This window comes from Artemia franciscana, chromosome 20, assembly GCF_032884065.1.
Source record: "Artemia franciscana chromosome 20, ASM3288406v1, whole genome shotgun sequence".
NCBI classification, from domain to species: Eukaryota; Metazoa; Arthropoda; class Branchiopoda; order Anostraca; family Artemiidae; genus Artemia; species Artemia franciscana.
The window spans coordinates 26,556,985-26,578,909 of record NC_088882.1 but is presented as its reverse complement, the minus strand read 5'-3'; the positions used below and the strand labels follow the sequence as shown (position 1 = coordinate 26,578,909).

At 33.9% G+C, this 21,925-nt stretch overlaps 1 protein-coding gene across 23 annotated transcripts in view; it reads right to left on the bottom strand.

Moving 5' to 3' along the window:
• LOC136039967 (uncharacterized) overlaps positions 1 to 21,925 on the bottom strand; it is a 146,916-nt gene that overhangs the window by 75,940 nt on the left and 49,051 nt on the right. For 11 of the 23 annotated variants that reach the window (XM_065724004.1, XM_065724008.1, XM_065724006.1 and 8 more), the window contains 3 exons: positions 15,273 to 15,332; positions 12,247 to 12,417; positions 7,216 to 7,768 (listed from right to left, as the gene is read on the bottom strand). In XM_065724004.1, the coding sequence (XP_065580076.1) occupies positions 7,496 to 7,768; positions 12,247 to 12,417; positions 15,273 to 15,332 (504 nt within the window). In that variant the 3' untranslated portion in view covers positions 7,216 to 7,495. Of the gene's footprint in view, positions 1 to 6,960; positions 7,769 to 12,246; positions 12,418 to 15,222; positions 15,450 to 21,925 lie in introns of those variants that run through there. The other 12 variants (XM_065724016.1, XM_065724017.1, XM_065724018.1 and 9 more) reach the window with 9 other exon arrangements.

Here is a 21,925-nt window from a genome sequence, read left to right as displayed (position 1 = left end):
TACAAAGCTTGGAAACGGATTTGCAAATCGTCATCGTTTCTAGCAAATAAAAATAAACCATTGCCATCTAGTATTACCAAGGGAAATAATAAAGTGCGTATATACCGTAAACTGAAATATTAATTACATATAATGGTACTCGTCCTTAACTACCTTTTAGCAATTGCTTCTTAGTAAACATCTTTTTTTTTATCCTTAGGTTTAAGTGTTCTTAATCCTCCTATCTAAAAATAATACTCATTGACAAATAACAATAAATGTCGTTACGATGTAAACATACCGCAACACTTGCCAATAATTTCGAATGATTTTAACAAAACGTAAATTGTTTGGTCACTGTTGTTTCCCTGCAAAACAGCCGTATCTGAGAGTAGATTAAATAAAAAAAACAAGTTTTTTGAAATGAAAGTAAGGAGCGACATTAAAACTTAAAACGAACAGATATTAAGGCAGAGTGAAAAAAAGAAAGTTAATTTAACTAATTAGTTACTGTTTCTATTTTGATGCTTATTCAAAATATATAAAACTCATGAAATTTAACATTACCTGCTAGAAGTTACGTGCCTGAGATAATTTCCCCAAATTTCAAAAAGGAGGAGAAATACACCCAAAACATCAAGCGATATCCACGAAAATCACATCACCAGATTCAGCATATCAGAGAACCGTACTGTCGAGGTTTCATGATCCTCTATACAAAAATATCGAATTTTGTATTTTTAGCGAGAAAAAGATCACGAATGCAAGTTTTTTTTTTCAGGAGTGATTGTGTCAAACTAGTATACTAGAGGATCGGGACAGGGCTCATATGATTAAGTTCTAGTACCCCGTTCAAGTGATCAAAAACATTCGAAGACAGCTAACCCCCTCCCGTGCCCCATTTTCCCTAAGATCACCTGATCAAAATTTTAAAGTAGCTATGTTGTTCAGCATAATCAAAAGATCTAATAGCTACCCCTTTCAAGACGACTTTACCCCCCAGAGTCCTCAGGCGAAGGGCTACAAGCTATGAACTTATTATTACTAGCGTTTTACAAATTCCTACTGTAGAGGTTTCAAGCTGTCATTGGCAAAAATGAGACATTTGTATTTTTTACCAGAAGAAAGATCACGGATGCGTGTTTATTTGTATTTTTACCAGGGGTGATCGAATTGAACAAATGATGCTAGAATACCAGGAGAGGGCTCAATAAACAAAATTTCTAGTGTTCTTCTAGAGTGACCAAAAAGCTAGATGGTCCACAGGCCCTGCTCCTATGGCCCTACCCCACCCAAAAGTTGTTCTATCAAAACTGTAGGATAGCCGCTTTGTTGAGCATAGTTGAAAGGTCCAATAGCTACGCCTTTGAGGATAACATGACCCCTCACAGCCCCTAGGAAGAGGGGTATATTTTATGAAATTTGCACACTTGTTTACGCATAGTTTTTCTTTATTAGGAAGCATACAGACATTTTTGGAGGGGGGTATTTTTCACAGGGATAGTTTTCTGTCAAGAGGTATGTTTTGAAAGATTCTTTACATTTGTTTAACTTTCTCTCTGTCGACTCAATTTTACATGTGGAGATGTTCCACGAGAATTATCCAAAGGAAATTATCAGCGGGGTTGGAACAGTATGAAGAAGCTTTTTGTGGGGAGATTTTCCTCGGAAAATCTCTGTTATCTTTTTGAATGAAAATCAAGTTGCCATGGCAAACTGTAGAAGAAAGACCAATATAGATAATTTAAGTCAGAGGCAAGCTGGCATATGCCTTCTTGAGGATATTATATAAATGATATCTCTTTTTTCAAATAGAATTTTCCCAAGAATTCTCAGGAGAGAAAGGAAACCTGGAACTAAGAGAATAGGACGCGTTAGACCAATTTCTTTTGTTGTATACGGATGGCTTGACAAAACAATATATTCTGGAAGCCGCAAAAAGAGATTTAACAAAGACTGTCACACAACTCACAAAACAAAGGACAAGCCGTGTATTATTCACGGTTGAATGATATTGATAACCCCCAAAACACTTGAAATGGCGAGATCCGAGAAATGAAATTTATCAATCAGATATTGAAAGGGACCCTTGGACCAAATGCTACCATTTTGGAACAACTTTGCAATGATTCTAATTTGGAGAGGAGTTTAGATGAACCATGTATGTTCCGACAGTCTGACTTCCCACCCCTTGGACCAAATACTACCCTTTTGGAACAACTTGACAATGATTCTAATTTAGTCTTCAGTAAATCATTAACTATATTTTTTTTATTATTATTACTTTGCCCTATTGTCTGAATAATTCTATGCATTTTTTTCATTGTTTAATCATTCTTTTATAGCCATCTAATTACTCAAACTTTCTATATTGAACTATTTATTCTGGCTGCATAGCAATAAGTTGATTTTAATCATATGTTTGTTTATATCCTGCGACACCTGTGATCTTCTCTCAGGTACACTTGTTTTGATGATCCAATTTATCTTTTTGGAAATGTTCCCAACGGTTAAAATCTTTTGGTGTTATTGCCAAAGACACGTTTTCATCGTTATCACGTGTTCTCATTTGTCAATGAGTTTATTATTTCCTTATATTCAAATTTGTTTTGCATACAAAACACTTAATTTGTTTTGTACTTTAAAGAGGTTCTAAAAAAATAGGACTAAATAAATAAAATAAACTGCCGAAATAGATAAATAAGTACAATTCGCTAAAAAGATTGTTCCTCTGGTATTTATTTGAGTTTAATTGCTAGGTTGAACCCCACTGATTTTTTGGTTTCAGCCATATATTTTGATGGCTGAATATATATCTAATAATTTGAATCATACTGTTGTTAATCGCCATTACAGAAGTTAAATGCATACCGTGTTATCACGTAGGTAGTATTGTAGACCCCAAGATTTTAATTACAACCATAATTAAAATAGCGCTGTTGCGTGAGGCTCTTACAGTCAAGAAACACAGACGAATTGGGCTGTACAACCGTGAAATGGAATAGCGATTGTAAAATCCCAAGATCATACGTCATCGGTTCTCTCTGCATCGATTGGTGCAAATATGTAAGAGCTATGCGGTTTGTGTATATAACGAAATGAAATTCGTCAAAACCTTCTAGTTGTGAAACTAACTTACACCAAGCAACAACACAATAGATATTAGCATGGATCCAAGTTTTGAATTAGAAATGCCTTTTGATGATATTGATGCATTTTTAAATGAAATTTCACCTCAAATCAGTGATGAAGCTTCTTCAAAGGACTTCATTGAATTGCAAGTGTTTAATGAATATAGTTACGAGATAGAAGATACGTGCCACAGTATTGATGCATTTTTAAATGAAATCTCACCCCAAATCAGCGATGAAGCTTCTTCAAAGGAATTCACTGAATTGCAAGCGTTTAAAGAAAATCCAAGATACAGTTACGAGACACATGATAGTGGATCAGCAATAGTTGAAAGATATGAAGGAGATGGCAAACGGACAAAACAGGAAAATTTGGCACAGAAGAAGAAAAAGAAAAACAGTCAAATGGACAAAGAAGACACGAAAAAGAAAAACAGTCAAATGGACAAAGAAGACACGAAAAAGAAAAAAAGTAAAATCGACAAAATGGACAAAGACACGAAAAGATTGATTCAAAATCGAAAGGCTGCAAAAAAATTAAGGGACAAAAAAAAATCTGAGAAACTTATTTTGGAGAAGCAAGTTTTAGATCTTTTGCGGGAAAATCAACAGATGGAAGAAACAATTAAAGCTCAATCTCTACAAATTCAACGCCTAAAAAATGAGGTCAGTATACTTAAAGGGACAAGGTAAGTATACTTAAATATTGTTTACAATTCCTTTTAGGCAGAAGAAAGGATCAAAATTGTGTGCTCAGCTATGAGAGAACTAGGAAATAAAAGGCTCCAAAATCCTTCTGGGGAGCTCAAAGGTTTTATAAGAATTTTCTAATTTAGATGCTGATATGCTTTCAAAAAACAATATTCTTTTCAGCTTCAAAGAAATTTACAGGATTGCAGTTTGGAAAATTCTCATTTTCTGAATATCAAAATTACTTATTCCTTAAGCTAGTTTTAAATTTTTTGTAAGTTAGTTTTTATATTGTGTTTTATTTTTCTTGAAGATGGTCTTTTTGCCTCAAAATGGGAAATTTATATATATGTATAGAGAGAGAGAGAAAAAGAACATCTTCCCAGTTCTATTTTGGCATAGAAAAAGGTAATTTTAGCAAAACCAGGCGACATGAGCGAAGATAGCCTCTTCGTGATACCCCTGTTAGCTAAACAGATAATGCTCACTCCAAAAAAGTGAGGGGGACTTGGGAGCTAGCTAAAACTACCAAAATATGAGGGAGTCTGCCCCTCCTCAACCTTCGGTCTTTATACTAAAATCTTAATGTTCTATAAAACTACCACGGTCCTTGTGTTTGAGCAGTCTCTAATAAAGAATTTACAAAAAGTTAAGCCCCCCTATGCCGAATAATTTCTGCTTGTTTTAAGTTTAATTGTTGGGGAAATTTTCTTCCAAACAGTTCGTGGTAACGAACTGAAGTAAGGAGCGTCCCGGCTCAATAGTAACGAAAACTCTAAAAAATAGAATTTTGATACCAATAGTTACATCAAAAGAATCACATTTTAATGCTGATTTTTAATATATAAGTTTCATCAAATTTAGTCTCTGTCATCAAAAGTTACGAGCCTGAGAAAATTTTACTTATTTTGGAAAATAAGGGGAAACACCCCCCATACAATGGCGGGCGGGAGGAGAAGTTGATGGAGGGAGGGGTTACGTGGAAGGATCTTTCCATGGAGGAATTTTTCATGGGGGAAGAGAATTTCAATGAAGACATTCAATTTCAAAGACAGACTTGCAAGACATTCTAGCATTATTAAAAAAAAAAAACAATTAAAAAATAAACGTGAAAAGTTTTTTCAACTGAAAGTAAGGAGCATCATTAAAACTTGAAAGGAACAGAAATTATTACGCATATGAGGATTTTACTCCTCGTAATACCAACCTTTTCTTCCTCAACGTCCCGCTCTTTCTGTTAAAGTTTTTTACTGTTTTAAAAAGTAGAGTTAAGAGAAAGAGTCAAACTGTAGCGTAAAGAGCGGGGCGTCGAGGAGAAAAAGCCCTTTTCATATAAGGAGTAATTTCTATTCGTTTTAAGTTTTAATGTCACTCCTTACTTTTAGTTAAAAAACTTTATTTTTCATTTAATATTTAACATAAATCAAAATAAAAACACCTATTTAATATATTTTTCATCGAATCGACCAAAAAGACACATTAATAGTAGTAATGCTCCTTGTTTTGTCAATAATATAAGTTAAGATTACCAAAAATTATATATTTATGTCGTCAGCCTATCAACTTTTCGTTTGTTAGCATTTGAATCTAATTTATTTGAGCCATTCTAGCGATTAGAAAATAAAACAAGTTATTCAGTGTTGAAAACTTTAGCGTAAAGATAAAGGTATCAAGGTGGGGGGCAACCCCTTCATATGTGGAATGATTTCTGTTTTTTTATTGTTGCTCCTTTCTTTAAAGGAGTCTAATATTGTTTATAAAAATTATGAAAAATATAAATATTATCGGAATCAGAAATTATACTAGAATTGAGGTATCGGGTTGAATTGAACCTCCCTTCTCTTGTATTCTAATTTATAATTTTCAATGTATTTAGTTTACACTTGGATTCGTCAAACAGAAAAAAAAAGAATCTACAAGGAAATTAGAAAAGTTAGTAAAAGAAAAAAGAGGAGGTACACGGTTCATCTCCCCTTAGGTTTTAAGCCCTCCCCCAAAAAAGATATTGTTAATGTAAGAAAATTAAAAGTATAATAAAAAACAAAGAGAGTGGTAAGCCAAAACTGATGGTTTATCCTGCACACTCTATCAGATGAAGGGGAAAACCATCTCGGCTGATTCCAGAGAAACGCTGTTATGATAAAACAAGGGTATACACAGCGGTCTCTTCAATGAGAATTAAGGCACTGTAAGACTAGAAACAATTAATTAAATTAATTAATTAATTAATTATAAATAATAACATTAATTAAGAAACAAATCAATTAAAACAAGTCATAACAATAACTAATAGTCATTAATTATCACTTTTTTAAACATTAAATCCAGTTATATTCTTGTTGAATTAAGTCAACAATTGCATTACAAAACTACATCCTTGGTTATGATTACTGGATCTCTGACAGATCTCGTTAAAGAATAAAATCTATTTTTTTTTACTCATATTGTAAGTTTTTAGCTCCCAACATGCAGGCAGGATTAAATAGGTTAGGACAGGGTATTTTGTGAGACAGTACATTAGGATAGAGTTTCTCTCTCCATTTTACTGCATAGATCCATGAGGAAATTTGCAAGACCCCCCCCCCCTCTGGTAAGTGAATCTCATAAATATATTTGACTTAAAATTTCAGTGTTGTTTTTGGGAGGAAGGTTCTTTAGATTAACTAGATTCAAAGACCAATGAGGGGAGGAACACAAGTCTAGGTATATCCTGATAAAAGCATATGTTAACGTATTACACTTTAACTAGACAAACCAAATCACTTTGACCTTGTTTGTTTATGAATAGGCCTATAGTTTACTATACTGTATAAGCCTTAAGCAATGATTAAGTAGTGAATACTTACTGTTTTTAATGGAATTAAATAAATAAAATAATATGAATGATAACAAAATAATATAAATAATATTTATAGCATTATATAAATATATATAAATATATATATATATATATATATATATATATATATATATATATATATATATATATATATATATATATATATATATATATATATATATGTATATATATATACAAATTAATGATATAAATTGACAATATTATAATAAATTAATATAAAATGTTAAATAAAAGAGTGATAAAATAATTCAACATAAATGAACAAAGTCAAAACTACTCATAAAACCAAAAAAAAATTACCTCAAGCGATGGTTTCCTGAGCTTGATTGTTGTCTTCATGATTCCAATATCCTTAGTCTGTTGGCAGTTTAATCCAATTATCATACTTTTACACTCTTTACACTAGATTTTCCCTTCTCTACAATTTACACAACTCTATCACCATCAACAACTACTTTGCGAGATTTCTCTAACAGGATTTCTTCAACCAAAATAGAACCACCACTAACACCATCTACATTATTTTCGTGAGGTTTATCCTTTGTCCTTTTGAAGTTTGTTTTTTGTTTTTTTTTTTTTTTTTTTTTTTGTATTTTTTGAGGCCCTTTATTAGGTGTTTTTGTATCATTTAAAATTTGGATTTGCTCACTAGCACTGTACACAACAGGTTTTTGAACTTCTTCAACTTAGTTTTCCGTATTCACTTTACGACTCACAGATATTTTAGAACTACATTCAACTGAAGGAGGCTAAGGGAGCACCTGTTCAAAAGGAGGCTCATTCACTGTTGTCAAAGTTTACGACTGAGGTAGATGACCATCCATTTTATAGACATTTACCTTCTGACATTTGGCAATTTGTATTTCCACATTGTTTTGTACAACTTGCACTGGTGAGCCAACAATACTTGGATCCACAATTGAAAGATATTTGTGTGAAATCTGCTCATGTATTTGTGCTGGGAGTGTTGAGTCAGAGATGAATGAATGGCAGTTTGTGACATTGGACTTTTCCGTGAAGTCCCTACACTTAAAGTAACAGAGGCAAGATATAGTGGCGAAGGTCCTGGAGACTGCACTGGAGCATATGAGCTCATTTGCTCCATTATCTAAAAGTTCAAGTTAAATAATTCAAAACAAAATAAAGAAACAAAAGAATAAATAATTAAAAAAAATACTAATTAGATTCATCGGACGTTGGACTTTGATCTAGAATAATCTTCCTGGAGAAGTTATCCCAAAAAGTCTTTCCGTTAGCTCTTTCAGAAGAAGGTTCATTAGTAGACTAAAACCTTGATAAAGGACTAGTGACAAATATCTGACAATACCTTGGACCACAAATATAGGAATGAAAAAAAAATCATATACTATGCATACTAAAATAAAAAAGGAGATATAAAACACTATTAAAAGAGAAGCTGTGCAAAATATTTTTGCTGATATATCAGCTGGATATGGCGCAATTCAAACAGCCGTGTTTATTCTACAATAAAAACTGAAGTTAAAAGCTTTCAAACAAAAAAAAATTCCAAATGCTTATTTTAAACCCGTTTTATGCTTGACTATTCAAGATTGAGGGTTTGAGTCAATAAAACAGAAACAAGCAATTTATTTGCTCTTAATTATGAAGCCAAAAAGTACAGATATTAAAGCTATTAATGGAAGTATTACAAAATACTTTTGTTGAAAATAGCTGAAAAGGCATAAAACTTTTTAAGCAAAAATCAGCCGTGTTTATTTAAAAATCGAAAAAAACTTTCAATTCAATATTCTTTCGAGTCATTTTGAACAAAAAGTAGTAACTAATTGCCAGGGACAAGTTTCAGATTAGTTTCTTAAAACGAACAGAAATTACTCTGTATATGAAAGGGGCTTTTCCTCCTCAACGCCCCGCTATTTACGCTAAAGTTTCTTACTGTTTTAAAAATAGAGTTAAGAGAAAGAGTCAAACTTTAGCGTAAAGAGGCCAAATTAATGCTTGCGTCAGAGCTCAAATTCCCCTAAGCTAAAGCACGTTTCCTGTGCACAACGTGAGTTCTCTAAAAGCAAAAGCATAAAAAATTATGGAGTAGGGGAGGCAAAAGTGTTTACTTCATGAAAATTTTTTGTTTTAGGAAAATTTTCGCCAAAAATTTTCGGAAGATTCAGGTCCGAGTAAGATTAGTGTCCCGTACAACTCATACCCTTTAATTCCTTCGAAAGTGATTTTTAACTAAAAATATAAAAGAGTTCATAATTTCGTGAGCAGTGAATAAAATAAAGAACTAAAACCTCAACAGCTTTAAAAGGTGGAATGGGAAAAGTCCGTCAGTTGGTACCCCATTTCCCTTTTTTTTCAATTATATATTCACAAATGGTATTTTTAACACTTTTGACCTCGCCTAGGGTGCCAAAACACTTCAATTGCTCCAATGCCGGGTCAAAACCATGTTTTTACTGAAATATTGGTACTTAAAAAAAAGTTAGATATATACTGAGCTGCCAGAAATAGACATTGAAACGACAGTAAAGATGTTGAGGAACAATTCTATATTTGTTTGGTACAATTAAAAATTAATTATCTTGATAGAATTAAAAATTACAATATTGAGGAACAAATTTGTTTGGAAAGATTTGGAATAAATTGTTTATTCCAAAGCGGCTTGGGGCTTTTGGGGGCCAAGGGGCTTGGCCCCTTGTTAATACCTCGCTGTTTATACTAAAGCTTAAATTTTGACCCAATTCTTTAAGAATGACCCCTGAATCATAAAGGCCGTAGAATAAATAGTTGAAATTACTAAAAATGCTCTAGGGTAAAAAGCGAGGTATTTAGGAGGAGACGAACCCCTTATATGCGTAATAATTTCTGTTCATTTTAAGCTTTAATGCTGCTCTTTACTTTCAGTTTAAAAAATTTCTTCGTCTGTATTTTTTCATTGTTTTATGGCACTTGGTATTAGCCAAGTGACATGATAGCAATCGCAAATTCTGTCGGTCTGTCTGTCGGTCCCGGTTTTGCTACTTTAGGGCACTTACAGGTAAGCTAGGACGATGAAATTTGGCAGGCGTATTAGGGACCGGACCGGATTAAATTAGATATAGTCATTTTCCCGATTTGACCATCTGGAGGGGAGTGGAGGGTCGGTTAATTCGGAAAAAATAGAAAAATGAAGTATTTTTAACTTACGAACGGTTAATCGGATATTAATGAAATTTGATGTTTGGAAGAATATCGTGTCTCAGAGCTCTTATTTTAAATCCTGACCGGATATGGTGACACAGGGGGGAGGGGGGTTTGGAGGGGAAAACCTAAAATCTTTGAAAACACTCAAAGTGGAGGGATCAGGATGAAACTTAGTGGGAAAAATAAGCACAAGTCCTAGATACATGATTGACATAACCGGAACGGATCCGCTCTCTTCGGGGTAGTTGGGTGGGGGGATAATTCTGAAAAATTAAAAAAAATGAGGTATTTTTAACTTACGAACGGGTGATCGGATCTCAATGAAATTCGATATTTAGAAGGATATCGTGTCTGAAAAATCTTATTTTAAACCCCGACAGGATCTGGTGACATCAGGGGGAATTTGGGGGGGGGGGCTAAAATCATGGAAAACGCTTAGAGTGGAGGGATCGGGATGAAACTTGGTGGGAAAAATAAGCAGAAGTCTTAGATATGTGATAAACATAATTGGAACGGATCCGATCTATTGGGGGAGGGGAGGGTTAATTCTGAAAAATTAGAAAAAATGACGTATTTTTAACTTACGAAAGAGTGATCAGATCTTCATGAAACTTAATATTTAGAAGGACCTCGTAACTCAGATCTTTTATTTTAAATCTCAACCGGATCCAGTATCATTTGGGGGGGGGCAGCTGGAGGGGGCGGAAATCTTAAAAAATACTTGAAGTGGAGAGATCAGGATAAAACTGGATGGGGAGAATAAAAACGAGTCTAAGATACGTGACTGACATAACCGGACCGGATTCGCTCTCTTTGGTGGACTTGGAGGGGGGAGGGGTAATTCGGAAAAATGAGGTATTTGTAGCTTACGAACGGTGACAAGATCTTAACCAAATTTGACATTTAGAAGGATCTTGTGCTTTCAAGCTCTTATTTTAAATTCCGACCAGATCCCGTGACATTGGGGGGAGTTGGAGGGGGAAACCGCAATTCTTAGACAACGTGAAAATTGGGGTATTTTTATCTTACAAATAGGTGATCGGATCTTAACGAAATTTGATATATAGAAGGATCTTATGTCTCAGATGCTCCATTTTCGGCTCGAATTGGATCCGGGGACAAATGGGGTTGGAGGAGGGAAACAGAAATCTTGGTAAATGCTTATAGTGGAGAGATCGGGATGAAACTTGATGAGAAGAATAAGCACAAATTCTAGATACGTTGACATAATTGGAACGGATCCGTTCTCTTTGGAGTAGCTGGAGGGTGCTAATTTGGAAGAATTAGAAAAATTGAGGTATTTTTAACTTAAGAACAGGTGACCGGATCTTAATGAAATTTGATATTTAGAAAGAACTCATGTCTCAAAGCTCTAATTTCAAATTCTGACCAGATCTGTTGTCATTGGGGGAGTTGGAGGGGGAAATCGGAAATCTTGGAAAAAGCTTAGAGTGGAGGAATCGGGATGAAGCTGGGTGGATAGAATAAGCCAATGTCGTAGAAACGTGATTGCCGTAATCGTACTGATTCACTCTCTTTGGGGGAGTTGGGGGGAGGGGTTCAGTGCTTTGGCGAGTTTGGTGCTTCTGGACGTGCTAAGACGATGAAAATTGGTAGGCGTGTCAGGGAGCTGCACAAATTGACTTTATAAAGTCGTTTTCCCAGATCCGACCATCTGGGCGGCTAATGGGAGAGGAAAAATTAAAAAAAATGAGGTATTTATAACTTGCGAGTGGGTGATCGGATCTTAATGAATTTTGATATTTAGAAGGACATCGTGACTCAGAGCTCTTATTTTAAATCCCGACCGGCATTAAGCCTCTGATTTTCCTCTTAAATCAATCAATTGGTTCTTAGAATTTTGTTAGCGCTCATACCATATGAGCTCTTGGGTTTTAGCTCTTCTTGCCTCGTTACAAGTGTCATATGAGCCTTTAGCTCTTGTTTTTTTTTTTTAAATAATGCTAGAAAACCCTGCGCCCCCTTCATGGATTTCTCTTCCCCAATGAAAATCCTCCCATGTAGCCAATTCCCCTGAACCCACAAAACTAAAATAATGCCCCTGAAAACGTCTGTGCACTTCCCAATTACCATTACTGTATTTAAACACTGGTCAAAGTTTTTAATTTTCTGCCCCTCCCCCGGGGACTATGGGGGAGTAAGTCATCCCCAAAAACATAGTTATCATATTTTTCGACTATTTTGAACAAAATGGATAACTATAAATTTTAATCTGTTGACTTTGGGAAAAAATGAAAGTGGGAGGTGGCCTAGGTGTCCCCAAATTCTTCGGTCAATTAAAAAGGGCACTATAACTTTTAATTTTCGTTATAATGAAACCTCTCACGACATACTAGGACCACTGGGTCTATAGAACACCCCTGAGAAAAAGCAAAAAGAAAAAACAAACAAATAAACACGCACCCGTGATAGATCTTCTGGCAAAAAATACGAAGTTCCGCATTTTTGTAGATAGGAGCTTGAAACTTCTACGGTAGGGTTCTCTGATACGCTGAATGCGATGGTGTGACACTCTATGGCTTTTAGGGAGTGTTTCCCCCATATTTCGTTTATTTCATTGTTTTTTACTGAGAACTGAAAATTAGAAACAAATAATTAATAAAAAAAAATACAATGATTCATACAAAGAAACGCTATTCGCATCGATTCATAAAATAATATATCTATTCAAAATCAATAGTTGTGGTGAAAAATAAATTTGTTTCATTTAGTTTCTATTTTGAAGCCAACATGTTACATGTTTCCCTTTTAAGACAAGTTAGACAATGGCAAATATAAAAGCGCCATCTATTTTAAAACAAAGATAATTTTTTTCAAGATTTGAAGCATAGAATAACAATGCGGTGTCTTTCTTGCCATTGATAGCATTTTGCATTCCGCTTGCAATTGAATTTACTTGTAGTGTTCCGTTTTGGACATTTTGCTAGACAGCTTAAATCCTTTGTACAAAATATCCTCTTCAATGGGGGCTGTTTTGCCTTCTAAGTAAAAGGCTATTAAAAATTACGCCCATATTCCTTTTCAGTTTTGTCTGACATCTGCATTTTTTTTTTATAAATAAATAAGAGAATATAAGAGAATGCATGTTTTTGTTTCGTGAGCATACGATCTGAATATCAAACAACTTAAGAATAAAAAAAAAAAATCTATCTAATCTATGAAATTTAAAGTAGTTCATGCTTTCTTTATACTTACAGCATCATGTTTTATACCCATTTCCAGATGGCTAAAATTTTAACTCAATCCCCATTAGTGTTTTAACATATTATCCCTCCTCTTACAGAGGAATATAATAGTCAAGTCCGGGTGTAACGTGGTACGTCAGACTATCTTTTAGCAATTGCTACTTAGTAAACACATTTTTTTATGCTTAGGTTTAAATCTTTTTATTCCACAAAAGAGAGCAAATATTTTATGATTTAAATATGTCGGACTGGACGTCAGACCGTTGACCTATCCTATCCTTTTTTTAAATCCAGGTTCCAATCTTGAAGTTTAAAAATTTTCATCCGAAGGTCCTCTTTGCACTTATTCAAAACTTTACTGTTAAAATCTTTAGCAGAATGAAATAATTAGTCTGAATCTTAGCTAACTATGTCATTTTAAGCTAAATCTCAAGCCTTAACTTGCAACATTTCTTTGAACTAAAATAAGACATATTTCAAAAAACCTAAAAAGTGTTTTCCAAATAGGAAAGACTTTAGCATTCTGGGTTTCTAAGGAAGTTACTTTTGATAACAACCAGAGCTGGGATAGTTCCATAATGGTGGATAATCATCAATAAAGCGCTGTATATAGAACCCTTCTTAAACCACCATCTCCAGCTTTCTTAAGCCTTATTGTTTTCAATAGAATGCTAAGACTTTAAATAGAACAAAATGAGGCGGTAGAAACGCGGTGAGATTTAAAAAAAAACTTTTCGTTTAGCTTAGGTTTAATATTCAATATTTCTCTTTTTCACTTTTTTTTTTGAGCGAACACGGAGGAAGAAAATTCAATTTTACGTTAGCAATTTACAATTATGTAAAGAAAAAACTATTGTGCTTTAGCTTATGATTAATATTTGCAATTTCTCTTTTCAGGTTTTCTTTTAAGTCAGCATGAAGGAAGAAAATCTGATTTCAAGAAAGTAATTTTTTAATTATTTAAAAAAAAGCAATAGTGCTTAAGTTCGCGACTAAAATTTGATATTTCTCTTTTACAGATTCTCTTTTGAGTCAATATCGAGGAAGAAAAGTCAATTCCAAGTAAGAAATTTATTAAGTCAAAATTTCGTGTGATAGTGAAAATTATCTGAATAATGTTTCAAAAGATATTACATGTTTAACAGGGGCGTAATTTACTATGAGCCAGAGGGAGGGCAACTGCCTCTTCCATCCCTAGTTTGCCCCCTCCTCCCAGCTGAAATTTACTTTCTATTAATAATCTAGTAATAACTAAGATAAGCCTGCATAATTCATGCATCCACAGAAACAAGTCAGTTTCCTTTAGTATATCCTTGCCTTTACTGAGTTATTCCAAAGCTTGGAAAAATGTCAAGTGTCACCCAATAGAAGATGACACTGATATCCTGATGACTTAACCACGTTAGCTACTTGTCCCACTACACTTTTCCCGTTTGAGTTTAGAATGAATAAGTATGTAACATTAATGTTTTACGTATTGAGTTTAGAATCAATAATTATGCAACATAATGTTTCAAGAGATATTACATGTTTAACAATGGCGTAATTTGCTATGGACCAGGGGGGGCAACTGCCTCCTCCAGATCCCAGTTTACCCCCACTCCCAGCTGAAAATTTATTTTCTACTAAAAATCTTGTAATAACAAAGATTATGTCTGTATAATTCAAGCATCCAGAGAAATAGGTCAGTTTTCTTTGGTATATCTTTGCCTTTATGGTACTTTATGGCTCATTTTTATTTTTTCTCTGTCATTTTCACTGGATTTGGAAAAATTGGCTCCAACTTTATCCCCCGCCCTCCCCAAGGATTTTGACAAAATTACAACACGTGATGATTAAGATCTAATGAAAAACCTGGACCTCAGTTATCAGCGTTCTTTTGTCTACAAATAAATCGGTTTTAATATCTTGCGGCCAAAGTCTAGCGGCATTGTGCAGTTTTGAAGAGCCTATTTTGCATTGTAATTGCTAGTTTATTAAGGGCGCCATTTTGTCGATATTTTTTCAACCGCTGAAAAAAGGTCATAGCTGACCCCATGCCCAATTTTCTATTCCTCTTGGGGTTTATTTCAATTTCTTGTTCCACTGTCAAATAAAAAAATATGAATTAAAAAACAGAAAAAAAGTTTTCACATTAAATGCAATTGTAATATTTCGTTATTTTTGCAATTAACGTAAAATTAAACCAAGCTACCTTTAGATACTAGATATTTCGGGGTCATGAGAAACCAGTAAGCTCCATACCTCGAAGTCCATATCCACCCAGTTGATGTTACCATCCTCAACAGGTCTTATAACCCCAGCCTGCAAAAGCATAGTGTAGAAATTAATAATGGGCTGTCGAACTTTCAGTTGAACAAGAGAATGTCTGATAATTTACTTCATCCAATTCACTCAACAGCCAATTGACAAGCATTTGACCTAAAATGATGATTAATATGAAACAAATTTTTAACAGTTTACACATAATGTCAAATAATTACCCTCTCAAAAGAGGGAACGAATTTTTTTCAAGATTTTTTTTTTTGTTTTGGGAAAAAACTGAATTGCATGATAGAATTTAAACTTGTAAATTTGAACATGCTATGCATAGAGGGGAAATTTAATAATTTATGATTTCAGATCCTGATTTGAAGAGCAGCCAACTTCAAATTCCATTTTCTGAGCCCCATTTATTTAGTAATTACATACCAAGTAAAATACACACAGAAAAAGTTTACTTGACTAGTAAAACCCCGAGTTAATTTGGGGTTTTCCATAATTTTATAGTGTATCCGAAGGAATAAGCCGTTGGGAGGAGTATTAGAGCAAGAGTTGTAACTTATGTAGAATAACACATCTATTATAAATAAGATTAATATATTGAAATCTCATTAGTTGTGGTGAAAAATATTGTAGCAAACATAGTGCATTATATTTTTTCGCTTTAATGCAAATTGGAACATTATGTAATGGTCCCAACAGTGGATGCATCAGCGCCATCTATTTCAAAACATAGGTAATTGCAAGGTTTGAAGCATCGAAACACAATATGGTGTCTTTCTTGAGATTGATAGCATTATGTCCAGTGTTTCCATTCTAGGGATTTCCCCCCTATAATAGGGATTTTTGAGGTCTGTTAGGGGATGCTTTTCTCATTTAGTGATTTTTTCATTTTTTTTAAATATCCTGGATTGTTAAGGTATTTCTAGGTTTTTTCTAAATCTGGTGATTTTTCACGTTATTGCCCATAGATTCATTATTCGATCAAACAAATCGCACAGGAAGCTAACTAATAGAAAAAAAAAAAAAAAAACAGAAAATAAGTGGTCCATTACGCCTCCCAATATGTGTCAAATTAGTATTCATGCAAATATACCACCTTCGAAACTTCCGATTTCGCACTATCAGATATAGACCTCAGAGCGTTATCATCAAGATCATAAGCGAACATAGTTAATTGCAAAATTGCAAATATGTTCTATATTTCCTATTTCACAAGTTTTTCTCAGGTCAATCTTTTTCTTTATGTTTAGGAATTTTTTTTCTCAATAATCTATCATTTCCAAATTAGATTTTTTTTTTCTCTTAAAACCTTTGAAAGCGGACTGGATATGAATAGACACTCTACATCAGCAAATGGATCAGAAATGGAGTTATTGAAAAAAGCAAATAGCTACACATTAAGTATAATTTTCAGAGTGAAAAAAAGAAGTTATTGAAAAAGAAAATTGGACTTGGTGCTTTTCATAATAAGATTTGTAATATAACTAGATAGGTTAAATCGATAAAAGATTGATGACTGAAGTCGGTAGGGAGTAAGGGGGGTGGGCTACATCCTCTGGGAATTGTTTAATGGTTTTACTTTTTACTACTAATATCGAACCGATACTCAATTAATTCACCCAATTCTCTTGTTTGCAATTGAAATACCTAACAAGCACGAAAAACTTCCTATTCTATAGAGGTTTCAAGCTTTTATCTGCAAAAATGTAAAATTTTTAATTTTTTACCAGAAGAAAGATCACGGATGTGCTTTTTCTCAGGGGTGACTGTACCGGACTAATAGTCCTAAAACATCAGGAGAGGGTTCACTTGAACGGAAATTAAAGTTTACAGTGTTCTTTTTTATGTGACCAAAATAATTGGAGGGCAACCAGCCCCACTCAAACGTCCCTTTTCTTTCAAAAACCGTTCGATCAATATTTTGAGATATCCACTTGTTCAGCATAGCTAAAAGGTTACAAAACTGCATGCATACATAAGCGGTATCACCCTATACTCTTTTTCTATGGTTTTCAGTTTTAATAAGCAGTACTAGGAGACCAAACTTCCATTTGTGAGAGGAATTTCAGACATAAAATGACATTCAGTGTACCCCTCCAACCTCCCCTCCGATAATGTATACCCCGAACACCCTGACACACGGAAGAAAATGTTTGTATGATTTTTTTCAGATTCCCATCTAAAACATAGAAAAATAACCCTGAAGTACAGTGTAATTACTAGGACACCAGCAAAAATTTTGAAAATGATCTTTTTTAAATTTTCATGGATAAAATTTGTCCCGCCCTTCACAAATTCTGATAGGCATCAGTCTCATCATTTCTTTAAAAAAAAGGTCTAAAGGAAATATTTTCCTCCCAATATATTTCCGTTCATTACTGACAATTTACTAAAAAATGTATTCTTAATGTTTTTCAAGGAAAAGTAAAGAACTCCATTATACCAAAAATAAGAACAAATAGAATCAAATAATCTACCCAGCGTAAAATCGTTACAAATCAGCATCAATAAATAAATGAAACCCAAAACGAACAGAAATTACAATAAATAACCGAGTCGAACTCAAAACAAGCAGAAAATAAAATGATTAAAACGCACAGCCACTACGCCTACTCAAGTCCAGAATATAATTTGCACTTCACTGAAAAAATTATATTTTTTTTACTTTGAAAACTTAAATAACTAGAAAATTATTGAAATTTTAAACAATAAATATGACCATATGTATATTAAACTGAAAACACATATTCTTTTGTATTTTTTCATTAGAGTGCAAATTATGTTCTGGCCTTGAGAAGGCATAGGGGTTGTGAGCCTTATCCATGTTAGTTTCTGCTAGTTTTGAGTTCGACTTGGCTATTTATTGTAATTTCTGTTTGTTTTGGTTTTGATTTATTGGCGGTAGTTTTTCTAGTGCGCTTTTTTAAGTGACCAAAAAAATTGGAGGGCACCTAGGCCCCTTCCCAAACTAATTTTTTTCCAAAGTCAACGGATCAAAAGTTTGAAATAGCCATTTTGTTCAGCATAGTTAAAAAACCTACTATCTATGTCTTTGGGGACGATTCAATCCCCCAGAGCTCCCGGGGAGGGGCAGCAAGTTACAAACTTTGACTATTGTTTACATATAGTAATGGTTATAGGGAATAATTTATACAAGAAGTGGTGTAAAAAGTTACATCTCGGAAACAACAGTATTCTGCTCTCAATATTGACAGTATTCTCTATATTGAGCCGGTTCGCTCCTTACTACAGTTCGTTACCACGAACTGTTTGATATATCTTTTGTCTCTGATCAATCGACTTATCATCTCCGCAATTCCAACAAGTTACTTGTTCTTCACACTGCATCGGTGAAATCTGACTTCAACCCTCTGACAGCTTGCAACAGGATCTGGAACACGCTCCCAGAGTTCGTACGAATCTGCCACTCGTTTGGTATGTTCAAAAAGTATGTTAGAGATTTTCTAGCTAGTAAATAATTTTGTTTGTTTGTTTTTGTTTGTTTTTTCATTCCGGTTTCCCTCGGAGTTGATGTCTCTGGATTGAGTTGGATATTTAATTGAGTTAGTGAAATCATGTGCTACCCCTTGCCTAGCTTGTCATTTTTGGGGATTATTAAGGTGGGCGACTCATCTTTGTTTTTGGATTTTCTTTATATATATTTTTTTTTGTGTTGGTATTTTTTTCTGCCCTGTTCTTTCCCGGCCATGGAGCCTAGTGGGGGACATTGTCTTGAAATAATTTTTTGGTTTATGAATTTTATTGTTAAATAAAGAACTCTGGTGGATATAAGCAATAATTTGTTCGTGTTGTTTTCTTGCCAATCTTAGCATTTAATTTTTCTTATGCAGCCTTATAACTATGATTTTTATTTGATAATAATGTGAAATGTCTTTGGCTTGTGGTTGTTGTTAAATTGAAAAAAAAAACACAAGTTTTTTTAAACAAAATATTTTCTTTCATTCATTTCGGTCGTTTGAAAATCGCTTAACTTGTGACTTTCATCTTCATAAGAAAAGTTTCGTCTTCTTTGGCCGTTCTGTTACTATGCCTTACAAAATTAGTTCCGCAAATATAATATATTTAAGTTACAGGGAGAATCTTTTCAAGGAGAAATTTGTGGTGAGGAAAGGGATTTTTCCATGGATGGGGGGCTGGATTTCCCGACACTATTTAGAAAACGATTACAATACAATAAAAATAGGTTCTTTGAACTATAATATATATATATATATATATATATATATATATATATATATATATATATATATATATATATATATATATATATATATATATATTGCTCTTTACGCTAAAGTTTTTTAACTGTTTAAAAAGAAGAGTTGAGAGAAAGAGTCAAACTTTAGCGTAAAGAGCGGGGCGTTGATGAGGAAGCAGCCCCTTTCATATACGAAGTAATTTCTGTTCGTTTTAAGTTTTAATGTCGCTCTTTACTTTCAGTTAAAAAAACTTTTCATCACGTTTTTATAGTTTTCACGTTTTCATCGTTATCACGTGTTTTTATTTGTCAATGAGTTTATTATTTCCTTATATTCAAATTTGTTTTGCATACAAAACACTTAATTTGTTTTGTACTTTAAAGAGGTTCTAAAAAATAGGACTAAATAAATATAATAAACTGCCGAAATAGATAAATAAGTACAATTCGCAAAAAGAATGTTCTCTGGTATTTATTTGAGCCTAATTGCCGGGTTGAACCACGCTGATTTTTTGGTTTCAGCCATATATTTTGATGGCTGAATATATATCTAATAATTTGAATCATACTGTTGTTAATCGCCATTACAGAAGTTAAATGCATACTGTGTTATCACGTAGGTAATATTGTAAACCGCAAAATTTAATTACAACCATAATTAAAATAGCGCTGTTACGTGAGGCTCTTACAGTCAAGAAACACAGACGAATTGGGCTGTACAACCGTGAAACGGAACACGCAACATGAATGTGAACATAGCGATTGTAAAATCCAAAGATCATACGTCATCGGTTCTCTCTGCATCGATTGGTGCAAATATGTAAGAGCTATGCGGTTTGTGTATATAACGAAATGAATTCGTCAAAACTATCTAGTTGTGAAACTAACTTACACCAAGCAACAACACAATAGATATTAGCATGGATCCAAGTTTTAAATTAGAAATACCTTTTTATTGTGACTTTCCACCCTTTGGACCAAATACTACCTTTTTGGAACAACTTGGCGACGACTCTACTTTGGAGAGGAGTTTAGATGAACCGTGTATGTTCCGACAGTCTGACTTCCTACCCCTTGGACCAAATACTACCCTTTTGGAACAACTTGACAATTTTCCCTTGGACCAACAACTGACTTCCCACCCCTTGGACCAACTACTACCATTTTGGAACAACTTGGCAATGATTCTAATTTGGAGAGGAGTTTAGATGAACCATGTATGTTCCGACAGTCTGACTTCCCACCCCTTGGACCAAATACTATCTTTTTGGAACAATAGGTCTTTTTCTGGAATTTTCTGCTTTAGATGCTGATATGCTTATAAAAGACAAAATTCTTTTCAACTTCAAAGAAATTTATAGGATTGCAGTTTAGAAAATTCTCGTTTTCTGACTATCAAAATTAATTATTCCATAGGCTAGTTTTGAATTCTTTTTAAGTTAATTTTTGTTAATATGCTCTTTGTTCTTAAAAAATGTTCTTTTTGCCTAACTTTGGATATATAGAGAAAAAGAACATTTTTCTCAATTCTTTTTTGGCCCATAAAAAGGTAATTTTAGCAAAACCAGGCCACATGAGTGGAGGTAGCCCCTCCATGATACCCCTGTCGGCTGAGCAGATAATACTCACTTCACAGTAAGTGAGGGGGACTTGGAAGCTAGCTAAAATAACCTAAAAACATAGACAAACCCTTTTTGAACCCCTTCATTAACAGCTGTTAAATTAACACTATCGTTGTTTAGTTAAAACTTCTATTGGTAAAACTTAACGGACGAAAATCATAAATCAGGCAAAAGATTCCCCTGAAAAATACGGTAAACAGTTGGTAGCAGCAAGCTGTACATAAGGAGCGACAGGGTTAAATAGTTACCTCACCCCTAAAAAACAGTTTAATTATCAATACATGTATCAAAAGAGTCCACTTGTTATACTAATTCCGAATATATAATATTCGTTAATTTTAACGTTACCCTTAAAAAACTACAAGCCTGGGAAAATTTGCCTAATTTCCAAAAAGGGGGTATATCCCCCCACCGCCCCAAACTCAAAAAAGTCAATGAAAACCACGCCATCAGTTTCAGCATTTCACATAACCCTACTTTAGAGGTTTCAAGTACAATTGCAAAAAAAAAAAAATGTGGGATAGCCAATTAGTTGAGTATAGTTGAAAGGTCCAATAGCTACGCCTTTGAGGATAACATCACCTCCCACATCCCCTAGGAAGATTTCAACAAATCGTGAACTCAACATGTTACTTTTCCCTATAACAGTGGACGTCCACGTGTGGTACTGCTAAATCCAGAAACAGTTCAAACTGGGATAGGAGACCCTTTCAAATCACCCCAAATGCCCTGCCATCGTCCATCAGACTTCGATTTAACTGGGCCCCTTAATGCTCTCCCCAGAAACCAAT